Genomic DNA, 17,440 nt, shown 5'->3' with positions numbered 1-17,440 from the left:
AGAAATGTTGGGATTAAGTGTCAAAATGCTGAATTTGAGGCCTCCCGAGTGGCGCAGTTGTCTAAGGCACTGCATCGCAGTGCTTGAGGCGTCACTACAGAGCCGGGTTCGATCCCGGGCTGTGTCGCAGCCGACCACGACCGGGAGACCCATGAGGCGACGCACAATTGGCCCAGCGTCGTCTAGGTTAGGGGAGGGTTTAGCCGGACGTGATGTCCTTGTCCTATCGCGCTCTAGCGACTCCTGTGGCGGTCGCCAGTTGTGCGGTGTTTCCTCTGACACATTCTTGCGGTGTGTCAAGAAGCAGGGTCATGTTTCGGCGGACGCATGGCTCTTGACCTTCGCCTCTCCCGAGTCCGTACGGGAGTTGTAGCAATGAGACAAGACTACCAATTGGAAATCACTAAATTGGGGAGAAAAATGGGTAAAAAAAACAATATAGATATATTTGATGAATTTTGGCACTTTAGCAAGCCTTTATCCATATTAAACATCTGATTTATTGAAGTCTCCATGTGGTCTATATTAAAGGCCACTTCATTTAATATAACATCCTTTTAAAATTCAATATTGGTGCAACATTTCTGACTAAAATATCAAAAGGGTACTCATTTCGTGGAACGACCCAGAACAGCTGAACCATTTTCCTCATTATAAGTGACTACAAAATCGTATCTATTTACAAGGTGAAGAACAGCTTTCTGCATCCCTTTTGTTGTTCACATTACATATGCATCAACAAAATATTACCCTGTCCCACAAGTAGTGTAGAATGACATTCCTTATTACAAACAGCTGGACTCAAAGCCCCAAAATCTCATGCGTGTATATAAAACGATAACGTAGGACTACATATACAGTTTCAGTTGTGCTTTGAAATCTATTGCAAACGTCATCCTTTTTGTGTGGTATCTTCGGTACTCGGCTCGGGAGCTTACACACATTTTCCTGGGCACCACCTGAAGAGGGCAGATTAGTTTGGGAAGGGAGTGCACATCTGAAGGGAGAGGGACAACATAGGATCAGGGGGAAAAAATGGCTGCATCTCAATAGTGTAATGCTGCACTTTTGTGATTGCATGTGTTACACAGTGGCACAGTCACATAGTAAATAAAAAAAATGCATGAATTATCCCGACCCTCGCCATGAAAGATTTGGAAATAAAGCGGTACAGCTGATTTGCCAGGACCTTACATTCTAATTTTAGCCCAGGGCTGTCTTGTCTTCTCAAATGTTCACATCTTTTCCACATTTTGTTGTTTTATGATGATTAGATGTGTGTTGTCTCATCTCTGAGTGTGGCTGGCGCTGTCTGTCTCTAACCTACCACACTGTGGGTCATGCTCCTCTGCCCAGGTGTTGCTGATGCATGCCAGATCTTTCTACTCCCGGATAATTATTTTACGTATCAGCTAACCACATATGTTATAGCAATCTGGTGCCGGGTGGCACAGTTGATGTAGCATGCAACCATTGGTTGATGCATGGAACGGCTGAGCAGGGGAACGCGACCACTGTGTGTGGCTACTGCTGGCTGACTAACATACAACAGTGTCTCTACTCTGTGTGTGGCTGGTGCTGTCTGGCTAAAACCTACCACAGTGTCGCTAATCTGTGTGTGTGGCAGGTGCTGTCTGGCTGTTAACCTACCACATTTTCAATCTCATCAGGGTTAATAATCCTGGTCAGCTCTCCATACACTTGGGAACTCATGGGCAGCATGGCGTCCTGTAGTCTGGAGGGGTGGCTGAGGAGAAACAGAACCCAACAAACAGTTACATAACCAGGAGAAAATATGATATCTGAGTGAGAGTGACAATCAATCAATGGGTGCCCCCCGGTCGGTAATTCAACCATGTTTACTACCAGTGAAATATTTGGCTAGACTAATTTACCGATCTAAAACATGTTAGCTGACATGGGTGAGTGACTGTCAGTGACTGACATAACAAGAGACGTACACTTTTCATTTGACCTTTTCTTGTACTTTGGGCTGTGTGTGTCGTCTGTCCTTGCTGTCTCTGCCTTGCCGGTTCCCCTCTTTCCACTGGGATTCTCTGCCTCTAACCCTATTACAGGGGCTGAGTCACTGACTTACTGGTGTTCTTCCATGCCGTCCATGGGAGGGGTGCGTCACTTGAGTGGGTTGAGTCACTGACGTGGTCTTCCTGTCTGGGTTGGCGCCCCCCCCTTGGGTTGTGCCATGGCGGAGATCTTTGTGGGCTATACTCGGCCTTGTCTTCGGACGGTAAGTTGGTGGTTGTAGACATCCCTCTAGTGGTGTGGGGGCTGTGCTTTGGCAAAGTGGGTGGGGTTATATCCTGCCTGTTTGGCCCTGTCCGGGGGTATCATCGGATGGGGCCACAGTGTCTTCTGATCCCTCCTGTCTCAGCCTCCAGTATTTATGCTGCAGTAGTTTATGTGTCGGGGGGCTAGGGTCAGTCTGTTACATCTGGAGTATTCTCTTGTCTCATCCGGTGTCCTGTGTGAATTTAAATATGCTCTCTCTAATTCTCTCTTCTCTCTTTCTTTCTTTCTCTCGGAGGACCTGAGCCCTAGGACCATGCCTCGGGACTACCTAGCATGATGACTCCTTGCTGTCCCCAGTCCACCTGGCCATGCTCCAGTTTCAACTGTTCTGCCTGCGGCTACGGAACCCTGACCTGTTCACCGGACGTGCTTGTTGCACCCTCGACAACTACTCTGATTATTATTATTTGACCATGCTGGTCATTTATGAACATTTTAACATCTTGACCATATTCTGTTATAATATCCACCCGGCACAGCCAGAAGAGGACTGGCCACCCCTCATAGCCTGGTTCCTCTCTAGGTATCTTCCTAGGTTTTTGGCCTTTCTAGGGAGTTTTTCCTAGGGAGTTTTTCCTAGCCACCGTGCTTCTTTCACATGCATTGCTTGCTGTTTGGGGTTTTAGGCTGGGTTTCTGTACAGCACTTTGAGATTTCAGCTGATATACGAAGGGCTATATAAATAAATTTGATTTGGTCTGTTGGGTGTATCTTAAATCAATGAAAACGATATAAAAACAGTAAAAGGTGTTTCATAACAAGAATCAGACTTACACTTCAGACACAGAGATGAGCTCCGTCTGAATGTAGCCAGCCTCAGAGGCACTCTCCAACTCCATTGGCTCAGCAGCTGAGAAGGTCAAAGGTTATAGACGTCTAGAGGTTATCATCAGAACCAAACACAGGTGGCAGGTGGCCCCTAAATTGGGGAGCACGGATTCATAGTAATGGCTGGAATGGAGTAAATAGAATGGTATCAAACACATCACACACTCCATTCCAGACATTATTTTGAGCCTTCCTCCCCTCACCAACCTCCTGTGGCAAGGCATTACCAGTGGTCAGTATTTCAAATGGGGGAAAAGGGTGTGGCACAACAAAATAAGAAAAGTATGCTATGCAGTATATATTGTGTATAATAGCTTAGACTGGAATTGAAGTCTTCAACACCATTTGTACCTTTTTCAACTACTCAATCTTTCCTCAACACACATACATTTCTAACAGCTTGTTAGTTACCTTCTGTGGGGCGGCTGTAGTAGCGTGTGAAGGCACTGTCTTTGGGGATGTTGGGGTAGAGGTAGAGCAGAGGGTTCTCAGGGATGTTCTCAGCAGCCATCACCTTGTAGTTGCGGAGGATGTCAGGAAAAGAGACGGCGGCCAGCTCCTTCTTAGTGTAGGGCTCCACCGCGTGGAAATGGACGTCTATATGTTCATAGATATACAGTTGAAGTCGGAAGTTTACATACACCTTAGCCAAATACATTTAAACTCCAGTTTTTCACAATTCCTGACATTTAATCCTAGTAAAAATTGCCTGTCTTAGGTCAGTTAGGATCACCACTTTATCTTAAGAATGTGACATTTTCAGAATAATAGTAGAGAGAATGATTTATTTCAGCATTTATTTCTTTCATCACATTCCCAGTGGGTCAGAAGTTGACATACACTCAATTAGTATTTGGTAGCATTGCCTTTAAATTGTTTAACTTGGGTCAAACGATTCGGGTAGCCTTCCACAAGCTTCCCACAATATGTTGGGTGAATTTTGGCCCATTACTCCTGACAGAGCTGGTGTAACTGAGTCAGGTTTGTAGGCTTCCTTGCTCGCACACACTTTTTCAGTTCTGCCCACAAATGTTATTTTGGATTGAGGTCAGGGCTTTGCGATGGCCACTCCAATACCTTGACTTTGTTGTCCTTAGGCCATTTTGCCTCAACTTTGGAAGTATGCTTGGGGTCATTGTCCATTTGGAAGACCCATTTGCGACCAAGCTTTAACTTCCTGACTGATGTCTTGAGATGTAGCTTCAATATATCCACCAAATTGTCCTTCTCATGATGCCATCTATTTTGTGAAGTGCACCAGTCCCTCCTGCAGCAAAGCACCCCCACAACATAATGCTGCCACCCCCATGCTTCACGGTTGGGATGGTGTTCTTCGGCTTGCAAGCCTCCCCCTTTTTCTTCCAAACATAACAATCGTCATTATGGCGAAACAGTTCTATTTTTGTTTCATCAGACCAGAGGGGGAAAAAAAGCACAATCGTTGTCCCCATGTGCTATTGCAAACCGTAGTCTGGCTTTTTTAATGGCGGTTTTGGAGCAGTGGCTTCTTCCTTGCTGAGCGGCCTTTCAGGTTATGTCGATATAGGACTTGTTTTACTATGGATATAGATACTTTGTACCTGTTTCCTCCAGCATCGTCACAAGGTCTTTTGCTGTTGTTCTGTGATTGATTTGCACTTTTCGCACCAAAGTATGTTCATATCTAGGAGACAGAACGCGTCTCCTTCCTGAGCGGCATGACGGCTGCGTGGTCCCATGGTGTTTATACTTGCGTACTATTGGTTGTGCAGATGAACGTGGTACCTTCAGGCGTTTGGAAATTGCTCCCAAGGATGAACCAGACTTGTGGAGGTCCACCATTTTTTTGGCTGATTTCTTTTGATTTTCCCATGATGTCAAGCAAAGAGGCACTGAGTTTGAAGGTAGGCCTTGAAATACATCCACAGGTACACCTCCAATTGACTCAAATGATGTCAATTAGCCTATCAGAAGCATCTAAAGCCATGACATTTTCGGGAATTTTCTAAGCTGTTTAAAGGCACAGTCAATTTAGTGTATGTAAACTTCTGACCCACTGGAATTGTGATACAGTGAATTAAAAGTGAAATAATCTGTCTGTAAACAATTGTTGGAAAAATGACTTGTGTCATGCACAAAAGTATAGTTTGTTAAAACAAAAAATTTGTGGAGTGGTTGAAAAACGAGTTTTAATGACTTCAACCTAAGTGTATGTAAACTTCCGACTTCAACTGTACATAAATGCACACACACACACAATGTGATATGAGAATGTGTTCTCAGTCAGCTTACCTGGTAAAATAATACAAACAGAAACACATATACCTGAGACAGATGTAGAGACACATACTCATAATGTGTAAAAACAATTAAAATATAAATATTTTTGTCTGTCCATTGGTATGTACACTGAGTATATATACCACACATTAGGAACACCTTCCTCATATTGAGTTGCACCCTCTCCCCACACTTTTGCCCCCAGAACAGCCTCAATTCGTCGAGGCATGGACTTTACAAGGTGTCGAAAGTGTTCCACAAGGATGCTGGCCCATGCTGACTCCAATGCTTCCCACAGTTGTGTCAAGTTGGCTGGATATCCTTTGGGTGGTGGACCATTCTTGATACACACGGGAAACTGTTGAGCGTGAAAATCCCAGCAGTGTTGCAGTTCTTGACTCAAACCGATGCACCTGGCACCTACTACTATACCCCATTCAAAGGCACTTAAATATGTTGTCTTGCCCATTCACCCTCTGAATGGCACACATACACAATCCATGTCCCAATTCTCTCAAGGCTTAAAAATCCTTCTTTAACCCATCTCCTCCCCTTCATCTACAGCTACAAAGCTACAAACACACATGCACACAAAAAAACACACACACCGTTATTGGAGCCCTCCACCCAGGTGAAGGTAATGGCTCCCTCTCAGCTGCTCTCGCTGAAGCGCAGCAGGAAAGTTCCAGGCTCCTTGTCCTTCAGCAGGGCCTTCTCTCTCTCCTTACTAACAAAGCCCATGATACACCTATAGACCATAGAGATGTAGTGGATTATAGCACAATAAAGTCACTTTTCAAAAAAGTAATGTAAACCTAGTCTTCAGAAAGGCATACTGAAGTAATGTGAGTTGGAGAGATGTTTTCCCCATCATTCCACAGACACAGCAGGTGTCTCTTGATCAGGTCCAGTATTCCCTCGATCCACAGCCAGAAGGGAAAGCTCTTCTCATTCACATTCTGCTCAGGTAAAGACACACTCAATACACAACCCATAGTAAACACACACGGGTTGGCTAAAACACTAAACTTCCAGTGAGATGCTCACCTTGCAGAACTTGGTCCAGGGGATGAGCCCATTAGGGTTTCCCGCTGCTTCTCGACCTGTCACAGGAGTTTCATATTATTATTGGTTCACTTTAATGGAATGACCTTAAGCAACATTTGCATTGTTAGCCTTTATCTGGGATTAGTTGGCCAAATGAGTTGGTCAACTTGACTCCCTTGCCAGATGTGTGTAGAGAAAAACTAATAGCTACCTCACACACTGTATGTATGACCCACCTTTTATAACCAACTAGCGCACCTTAATATCACAGATGGGTTTGCTGTGGCTGTTCCTCTCAAATTACTGCATTTGATTATTATTATTATTTTATTTTTTTTATGATTTAAGCTTATTTAACTAGGCAAGTCAGTTAAGAACACATTCTTATTTACAATGTTATGTATTGCTCATCATTGTTGTCGGCTGTTGTTTACTTATTTGTTGTCTCATCACATTATTTTACAAAAAAACCCGGAAACGTAGCTAACACATCAGTATTTATTGTTTCGACGGGTCTTTTTAGTGGTATGGGGTTCCAGTATGGCGTCGCTGGTCGCATTGATTGACAGATCATCCCTGAAGTTGTTTTATTACGTAAAAGTTCTTTCACATTATGACGTTGGCTGAGTTACCGTATAAAATGCGATAGCCTTATCTCTTTGGTAATCACTTGGTTAAGTTTTACGTGATGAGAACATAAGCTCCAGTCATAGACTTTAACCATGGAGGATAATAAGGATAATAAGGTAAGCCTATGAATGGTTAACAGAGAAGGCCTATGCAGTTGTGTAGGAACCGATGCACCGTCTTTTTTTTAAATGCAGCGGCAGGGACCACAGGGTATACAGGACATCCCGCAAGTAGTGGCAGCTGGGTGGCGGTGTGGGCCAACGTTAATGTTCCGCTCATATAATCATTTTAAATATTGTAAAAAAAAAAGTATGCATTATAATAACCTATGGGACTTGTTATAAATAAAATATGATCCTTGCAAAGATAACAGCAGTAGGCTACTTATCATAATTTTACCTAAATTATTATAATAATAGGTGACTCCATAACGCATTAATTACGAATCTTGATATCAGGCAATAGGATCTATGTGTATTTATAGCGAAAACCTGTACTGTGTAGTCATTTTGTTAGTTATTTAGCAGTCTTATGGCTTGGCGATTGAAGCTGTTCAGGAGCCTGTTGGTGTCAGACTTGATGCACGGTACCGCTTGCTGTGCCGAAGCAGAGAGAACAGTCTATGGCTTGGGTGGCTGGAGTTTTTAACGATTTCCGGGCTTTCCTTTCCCACCGCCTGATATAGAGGTCCTGGATGACAGGGAGCACAGCCCTGGTGATCAAATTGTATTTGTCACATACACATGTTTATCAGATGTTATTGCGGGTGTGTTGAAACGCTTGTGTTTCTTGCTAACAGTGCAATAATATCTGACAAGTAATATCTAACAAGTAATATAAAACAATACACACAATCTAAAGTAAAGGAATGGAATTAGTAATATATAAATATTTGGATGAGCAATGTCAGAGCAGCATAGACTAAGATACAGTAGAATAGGAAGGATACAGTATATACATATGAGATGAATAATGCAAAAGATATAATGAAACAGGCAGGGAGCAGGTCTCGATCCCTCAACCTTCTAGCCCGAAGTCCAGCGTGCTATCGACTGTGCCCCAAAAGCATGCTCGAGAGTCGATATCCGCGCTTATAAACCCAGGGTCGTTACAATATGTAAACATTATTAAAGTGAATAGTGTTCCATTGTTTGTGGCCAGTGATTTCAAGTCTCCGTATATAGGGCAGCAGCCTCTATTGTGCTAGTGATGACAATTTAACAGTCTGATGGCCATGACATAGAAGCGTTTTTTTCCGTCTCTCTCCTGGATGATAGCGGGGTGAACAGGCAGTGAGTGGCTCGGGTGGTTGTTGCCCTTGATGATCTTTTTGGCTTTCCTGTGACATCGGGTGCTGTAGGTGTCCTGGAGTGCAAGTAGCTTGCCCCCGGTGATGCGTTGGTTGGGCTGATTTACTAGGCTGTCCGCACCACCCTCTGTAGCGCCATGCAATCGTGGGCGGTGTTATTACCATACCAAGCAGGGATGCAGCCAGTCAAGATGCTCCTTCTTAATTGTACAGCTGTAAAACTTTTTGAGGATTTGAGGACCCATGCCTAGGGCTGTGGCGATCATGAAATTTTGTCAGCTGGTGATTGACCGTTAATTAACATAAACACATTTAGCATCTCCTGGCTTCCACACATAGCCTACAAGCCACTGATGCAGACCTTTGGAACATCTACATATTAAAAAGTCGAATAAATCCATGTAACATAGCCTACACCATCACAATACATCCAGTCTAAAATGTAGTCTATTTCAGAAGAACAGAATAGCATACTCTGACTTGTCCTTATGTTAGACCCTGATCTGGCTATGCCATATGGCTACACTAGTTCATTTAGCAGACAAGATTTGGTTAGAATTCCATGGCATTATTTTATAGTATGAAGAATACAATTGAACATAGCTGAATAAAATAAAATACAATATTTTCTCCAAACGATTTGAGGGAGTGCGCACATGTGGCTATTCTGTGTTTAGCAGTTAACAAAGAAATAGGTACTCCTATATGCTTAATTTAGAGTTAATTATGTAACTTTAGTTGTTCTACAAACGTTGGGCTATCCGTTTTGATTTTTTAATACATTCTAAGGCTGTATGATGTGACTCTAATGATGATTTGAAAAAAGCCGCATGAAAGGCATGAGCTCTGCTTTGTGTTTTTGCTCAGGCTGCAACTGTTATTCACAATTTGACAAGCACTTGATAATACCTCAAATTACCCGGCGACATCCCTTTTGTGTGACTGTAATGCCCCCTAAAAAAATCCATGCCTTTTGCGGCCAGGGTCCATTGTGTCCTTGGGCTGAATATAATAATTATAATTCCCTTCTCCTGGCTCTGAAGCACCTCTCACTCACATGGCTCTCTCAGATGGCTAATGAGAATTGAGCTAATGCCCATCAAGTGATCAGGTCTTTCTCACAGGCTACTAGTGAAGACAGACACATTGGAGACTCAACTGCGTGCGTCCTTATCCAATTCCAAGGCGCGTATTGAAGATATTGGAAGAACTGTCTACATTTACTTTTCATCAGCCAACAAAATGAATAGGCCTAATGAACAGCAAAAGCACTAGCCTATGTCAATTTACTATCCCCATTGTACAAAAATGTACCTATTCTGTGTGAGATATAAATATTACAAACATAGTCTGGGACAGCAGTGGGATGCGATAGATCCCAAAATGAATACAACCGTTAGCAAAAAACGAATTTACCATGGCTAAGGGCTGTATCCAGGCACTTCGCGTTTCGGCTTGCTTCAGAACAGCCCTTAGCTGTGGTAAATTGGCCATATACCACACCCCCTCGTGCCTTATTGTGTAATTATAAACCAGGCAGTTTGGGTCCTGGATGCTTATTGGCTGAAACAGCATTTCAGCCATGTGTATATACGACAATATACCAAGGGTATGATGCAAAAAGACTTGTTACTGTTCTATTTATGTTGGTAACCAGTTTTTATTAGCAATATGGCACCTCAGTGTTTGTGGTATATGGCCAATATACCACAGCTAAGGGCTGTATCCAAGCAGTTTTGCCTAAGAACAGCGCTTAGCCATAGTATATTGGCCACTATAAACTGGGTGGTTCGAGCCCTGAATGCTGATTGGCTGAAAGCTGTGGCATATCAGAGCGTATACCACGGGTATGACAAAACATTTATTTTTACTCTTCTAATTAAGTTGGTAACCAGTTTATAATAACTCTGCGTTGTGTCGTGCGTAAGAACAGCTCTTAGCTGTGGTATATTGGCCATATCCATGAGCATTTAAAAAATGGTCTAATTTGTTCCAATCAGAGTTTAAACAAAGATGATCCACATGATCAAAGTTTGGAAGGTCAAGTCCAGAAAATGAAGAAAGATATCCTGGGTTTAAACTATCCAGAAGATAGTGAAGTGAAGGATCCCCTGCCTCAGATCGAGCTGAAGGCTGTGACAAGGAGAAAAGTTAAGGTGAGACAATAGATTGAGGAGAGAAAGGGAAATCTGGGGTCTTACCTGTCCACACTCCAAACCTGTCCAATATGCCATACAACATGCTGTTGTGAGGTTGGAGGGTAAATTGTCCTTACAACAGACTTCCATAATAATATTCAATCACCAATCGTTTACCCTAGCTCTTCTCAAAGGCCTGTAGCAACGGCAACATACAGTATGTCACTGACTGTATTGTCTTTTTAGACAAAGAGGAGGACCGGTGCCAACAGGTCCACAGTTGAACAGAGCACTGATACTGATGCAGCTGAGAGAGATTTTGTTGATAATCAGAATGATGAAGATGAGGAAGAGGTGAAGAAGGATCCCCTGCCTCAGATGGAGCAGGATGCCGTGAAGAGAAATAAAGTCAAGGTAAGGGAATAGATTGAGCAGAGATGTGGATATTTGAGATATCTTTCATGTCTATAACTTGACCCTACAGCATGTTGTTCTGAGGAAGGTAAATTGCCCATACAATACCCTTTTATCTCCTAATAGTAAATCTAGGGCTGACCCCATTTGGTCGACTGGTCGATTGTTTGGTCGATAGGCTATTGGTTGACTGGGATTTCTTAAGTCGCAAAAGTTTTTTTTTCTTCATGGTGCACATGGACACCTGTCTGATTCGCGCCTGTCACAGTTGACTAATCCATTGCCGAGGCCACAGTGATGGCACAGTCCATCACGCTAAGACGTGATACTGAAATTGTATATGGTTATATTATGTAAAAATAATGGTGCAACACTAATCAATCTAATATTATTTTATAACAAATGTGCTTTCTCCCGCGTTGGATACGGTCGCTGTCCGTGGTTCTGAAACATAATCTTCAGTGCGCCGTAGAATTGGGGCCCTTCCCTATGTTGCTATGTACATAATAGCAAAGTTAACCAGCATATTGGGATTGAGAACAATGCTGCAGAGGCAGCAGCAGCAGCAGAGACGGGGAAACAGCCCTTGCCTTAGCCTAATTGTCTAAGAAGATTGAGGAGAGAAGAAAACACAACTTAATTAGGTCTATAATCAATAGCCTAATTGTTAAATGTGCCTGGCTTTGTAAATCATCCATATATATATATTACCAGGCAAAAGGGTTTTTCTTTATTTTTACTATTTTCTACATTGTAGAATAATAGTGAAGACATCAAAACTATGAAATAACACATATGGAGTCATGTAGGTACCAAAAAAGTGTTAAACAAATCAAAATCTACTTTATTTGAGATTCTTCAAAGTAGTCACTCTTTGCCTTGATTACAGCTTTGCACACTCTTGGCATTCTCTCAACCAGCCTCATGTGGTAGTCACCTGGGATGCATTTCATTAATTAACAGGTGTGCCTTGTTAAAAGTTAAGTAAAGGAAGTTCTTTCCTTCTTAATGCGTTTGAGCCAACCAGTTGTGTTGTGACAAGGTAGGGTTGGTATACAGAAGATAGCCCTATTTGGTAAAAGGCCAAGTCCATATTATGGCAAGAACAGCTCAAATAAGCAAAGAGAAACAACAGTCCGTCATTACTATAAGACATGAAGGTCAGTCAATCCGGAAAACTTTGAACGTTTCATCAAGTGCAAAAAACATCAAGTGCTATGATGAAACAGGCTCTCATGAGGACCGCCACAGGAAAGGAAGACCCAGAGTTACCTCGGCTGCAGAGGATACGTTCATTAGAGTTAACTGCACCTCACATTGCAGCCTAAATAAATGCTTCACAGAGTTCAAGTAACAGACACATCTCAACATCAACTGTTCAGAGGAGACTGCGTGAATCAGGCCTTCATGGTCAAATTGCTGCGAAGAAAGCACTACTAAAGGACACCAATAAAAAGAAGAGACTTGCATGGGCCAAGAAACACGAGCAATGGACATTAGACCCGTGGAAACCTGTCCTTTGGTCTGATGAGTCCAAATCTGAGATTTTTGGTTCCAAGAATGTCTTTGTGAGAGTAGGTGAACAAATGATCTCCGCATATGTGGTTCCCACCATGAAGCATGGAGGAGGTGTGATGGTGTGGGGGTGCTTTGCTGGTGACACTGTCTGTGATTTGTTTAGAATTCAAGGCACACTTAACCAGCATGGCTATTATAGTATCCTGCAGTGATAAGCCATCCCATCTGGTTTGCGCTTAGTGGGACTATAATTTATTTTTCAACAGGACAATTACCCAACACACCTCTAGGCTGTGTAAGGGCTATTTGACCAAGAAGGCGAGTGATGGAGTGCTGCATCAGATGACCTGACATCCACAATCACCCAACCTCAACCCAATTGAGATGTTTTGGGATGAATTGGACCGCAGAGTGAAGGAAAAGCAGCCAACAAGTTCTCAGCATAGGTGGGAAGTCCTTCAAGACTGTTGGAAAAGCATTCCAGGTGAAGCTGGTTGAGAGAATTCCAAGAGTGTACAAAGCTTCTGTCAAGGCTTTGAAGAATCTCAAATATAAAATATATTTTGATTTGTTTAACACTTTTTTAGTACCTACATGATTCCATATGTGTTATTTCATAGTTTTGATGTCTTCACTACTACTCTACAATGTAGAAAATAGTAAAAATAAAGAAAAACCCTTGAATGAGTAGGTGTGTCCAAACTTTTGACTGGTATATACACACATATATATACATACACACAGATATAAGACAGATATAGCTTCTGTTGCCTGTTTGAGTATTTGTTTAATAGCCTACTGATTCTGTGAGCACCAAGCCTCATGCACCGGCAAAATGTTGAATTAAGCAATTTCACAGATTTGGCTGTTTTTAATCTTTGCTATGCTGTAATAAAGGCTTTACAATTTTTTTGTCGTTAGAACAGACTGGTATTGCTTAGAATTTATTTAGTGTTGTTTACACTGTTCCAAATGGTCAGAAAAAAACAATATTGTAATCCAACAGCAAATGTTTGGCACACATAATACTCTGTCAGCGCTTGCTCCTATACCCTCCTTGTTCTTGACCACCAGTAGTTTCCACAACTAAGTCAAATGTCTTCCACAGATCTGAATTTCCCTTTCCCTCCTAAGCAACCAGTAAACATTCACCCGTTTGGCGTTTATTTTTCACATCCTCCGCATCCATTTTGCTGTCGATATTACTGTGTTCGGAGTTTGTTATAACCAATTTATTGATTTGATTATGATAGGCTATAGGTCAGGCCCTAATTGTCACATGCATGCGATGCTTACATGATTCACATAAAGAGAGCAAGGCTGAGGAAATAGGCACCTTCTGAGAGCCAATGGAAGCCTTAGAAAATGTCATGTTACAGCAGAGATGCTGTATTTTCGATAGAGATGCAACAGAAGGACAACAAATTGTCAGACAAGGCACTTCCTGTATGGAATCTTCTCAGGTTTTGGCCTGCCATACGAGTTCTGTTATACTCACAGACACCATTCCAACAGTTTTAGAAACTTTAGAGTGTCTTCTATCCAGATCTAGTAATTAATTATATGCATATTCTCGTTTCTGGGCAAGAGTAGTAACCAGTTTAAATCGGGTACGTTTTTTTATCCGGCCGTGCAAATACTGCCCCCTAGCCCCAACAGGTTAACGTGATTTTATCTCGAAGGTGTCCTCTAGAGGTTAAATGTTTTCAAACGTGGCCCCTTTCAGACAATTTGTGAACTCAGTGAGGTTAGCTTAATTTTTGTGCAGTGTGAACACGCCAAGGGAACCCAGACCCCTCAAAAGAGCCCCGAGGCAAACCAAAACAATCTCAAGAGGTGGTCTAACGTAGGCTTCCCTTTGGCTCAGTTGGTAGAGCATGGTGTTTGCAACGCAGGCATGGTGTGTGCAACGCCAGGGTTGTGGGTTTGATTCCCACGGGGGGCCAGTACAAATTTTTTTTTTTTTTAAATGCATGAAATGTATGCACTCACTACTGTAAGTCGCTCTGGATAAGAGCGTCTGCTAAATGACTAAAATGTAAATGTAAGTTCGATTCGCTTGAAGTCTGTGTTCGGTTCCCTTTGTTAGGGCAATGTGAACACAAATCTCTCCATGTTCGCTTGTCATTATTCCCGCACCATACACTAGACTACTGCAATACAGTTTCCCCTTCCATAACCTCCTACATTGGTGGCACAAAAGAGATAAGATGATGTTCAGGTTCACAAAAATATAGGAACGCAACATGTAAAGTGTTGGTCCCATGTTTCATGAGCTGAAAGAAAAGAACCCAACAAATTTTCCATACGCACAAAAAGCTTCTCTCATTTTGTGCACAAATTTGCTTACATCCCTTTTAGTGATCATTTCTCATTTGCCAAGATAATCCATCCACCTGACAGGTGTGGCATATCAAAAAGCGGATTAAACAGCATAATCGTTCATTACACAGGTACACCTTGTGCTGGGGACAATAAAAGGCCACTAAAATGTGCAGTTGTCACAACACAATGACACATATTACTGAAGTTGAGGGAGTGTGCAATTGGCATGCTGACTGCAGGAATGTCCACCAGAGCTTTTGCCAGAGAATTGAATGTTCCTTTCTCTACCATAAGCTGCCTCCAACTTTGTTTTAGAGAATTTGGCAGTAGGTCCAACCGGCCTCACAACCGCAGACCAAATGTAACCACGCCAGCCCAGGAACTCCACATGCGGCTTCTTCACCTGCGGGATCGTTTGAGACTAGCCATCCAGACAGCTGATGGAACTGTGGGTTTGCTGAACTGAATAATTTTTGCAGAAACCGTCTCAAGGAAGCTTCTCTGCGTGCTCGTCGTCCTCACCAGGGTCTTGACCTGACTGCAGTTCGGCATCCTAACCGACTTCAGTGGGCAAATGCTTACCTTCGATGGCCACTGGCATGCTGGAGAAGTGTGCTCTTCAAAGATGAATCCCAGTTTCAACTGGACCGGGCAAATGGCAGACAGCGCGTATGGAATCGTGTTGGCGAGTGGTTCGCCCAATGTGGGCGGTGGGCTTATGGTATGGGCAGGCATAAGCTACGGACAACGAACACTATTGCATTTTATCGATGGCAATTTGAATGCAGAAATAAAGTGATGAGATCCTGAGGCCCACTGTCGTGCCACTCCTCCGCCACCATCACCTCATGTTTTAGCATGATAATGCACTGCCCCATGTCACACGGATCTGTACACAATTCCTGGAAGCTGAAAATGCCCCAGTTCGTCCATGGCCTGCATACTTACCAGACATGTCACCCATTGAGCACAATTGGGATGCTCTGGATCAATGTGCATGACAGCGTGTTCCAATTCCTGACAATATTCAGCAACTTCGCACAGCCATTGAAGACGGGGACAACAATCCACAGGCCACAACCAAGAGCCTGATCAACTCTATGCAAAGGCGATGTGTGGTGCTGCATAAGGCAAATATGACTGCAAGGCACTTCAGAACGTAGTGCGTACGGCCCAATACATCACTGGGGCAAAGCTGCCTGCCATCCAGGACCTCTACACCAGGCGGTGTCAGAGGAAGGCACTAAAAATTGTCAAAGACCCCAGCCACCCCAGTCATAGACTGTTCTCTCTACTACCGCATGGCAAGCGGTACCGGAGTGCCAAGTCTAGGACAAAAAGGCTTCTCAACAGTTTTTACCCCCAAGCCATAATACTTCTGAACAGGTAACCAATGGTTACCCGTACTATTTGCATTGTGTGCCCCCCCCCCCCTCTTTTACGCCGCTGCTTATCTTATATGCATAGTCACTTTAACCATACATCCATGTACATACTACCTCAATTGGCCCGACCAACCAGTGCTCCCGCACATTGGCTAACTGGGCTATCTGCATTGTGTCCCACCCATTATGTCAGTGTTGGAGCCCCTGGCTATCCATAAATAAAACAAGAATATGGGTCCGTCTGGTTTGCTTAATATAAGGAATTTGAAATTATTTATAGGTTTCTATTATAAGTATATTTTATCCAATTACATTTTTGATACTTAAGTATATTTAAAAACAAATACTTTTAGACTATTACTCTAGTATTTTACTGGGTGACTTTAACTTGAGTAAAAGTAAAGATACCTTAATAGAAAATGACTCAGTCATGTATGACAATTGGGCACTTTTTCCACCACTCCACTGGTTCTGTGTATAAGCCATTTAGCACTTTTACCCGCCACGATCATGCTTGCTTCGTCCCGGAAAGTATCGTTCCTAGAGATACTGAATATGCCGCTAGTAGAAACGTTATTTTCGTTTGAGTGTGTTGATCAAGGACGCCTGACTACGTACGGAAGCTTCTGCAACTAGTCGTCTGTATAAACAATGGTTCGTTGCCGGGCGAAGCAATGGCCATGCACGTATACATTTTACGTATGGGTGCCCCCGGGAATCGAACCCATAATACTTGCGTTGCAAGCGCCATGCTGTACCAACTGAGCTACAGGACCACAGACAACAATAGCCAACGTTACGTTTCTCTCAAGATTAGAATACTTGTGTTGTAGCTATACAGTAACACGTTAGCTAACGTGCTTGCTAGCTAGCCACAGTAGCTAGCCAGAGCTACAGTTTGCGTCCATGCCATACTTCACATACAGTCAATTCAGGTTTAGCTCATGTCAGCTGCAATACACACACACGTACCTGGAATCATTTGTAATAACTGGCTCTCTGAAGTTAATTTTGCTGCCACCTTCGCCTCTGACCCAACAACACATGGCATGCTTCTGTCCTTGTTTATTCAAAACTGGGTCGTAGTCGCCCTCAAGCGGTCCTCTCAAATTACTGCATTTGATTATTATTTTTTTTTAAATTTATTTATGATTTAAGCTTATTTAACTAGGCAAGTCAGTTAAGAACACATTCTTATTTACAATGTTATGTATTGCTCATCATTGTTGTCGGCTGTTGTTTACTTATTTATTTGTTGTCTCATCACATTATTTTAC

General features: G+C 42.8%; 1 protein-coding gene and 1 pseudogene across 2 annotated transcripts in view; one reads left to right on the top strand and one right to left on the bottom strand.

Moving 5' to 3' along the window:
* Positions 1-445: 445 nt before the first annotated feature.
* Positions 446-17,256, bottom strand: LOC115156121 (signal transducer and activator of transcription 1-alpha/beta-like; annotated as a pseudogene).
* Positions 6,356-17,440, top strand: part of LOC115156114 (uncharacterized) — a 108,200-nt gene continuing 97,115 nt past the window's right edge. Inside the window, exons 1-2 of one of the 2 annotated variants that reach the window (XM_029703429.1) lie at positions 10,269-10,539; positions 10,768-10,935. In XM_029703429.1, coding sequence (XP_029559289.1) covers positions 10,438-10,539; positions 10,768-10,935 — 270 coding nt within the window. In that variant the 5' untranslated portion in view covers positions 10,269-10,437. Of the gene's footprint in view, positions 7,191-10,268; positions 10,540-10,767; positions 10,936-17,440 lie in introns of those variants that run through there. The other variant, XM_029703430.1, reaches the window with a different exon arrangement.

The sequence above is a fragment of the Salmo trutta genome, chromosome 20 (genome assembly GCF_901001165.1).
Source record: "Salmo trutta chromosome 20, fSalTru1.1, whole genome shotgun sequence".
Classification (NCBI taxonomy): domain Eukaryota; kingdom Metazoa; phylum Chordata; class Actinopteri; order Salmoniformes; family Salmonidae; genus Salmo; species Salmo trutta.
The sequence above is the reverse complement of the archived record's forward strand: the minus strand, read 5'-3'. Positions and strand labels throughout refer to the sequence as shown.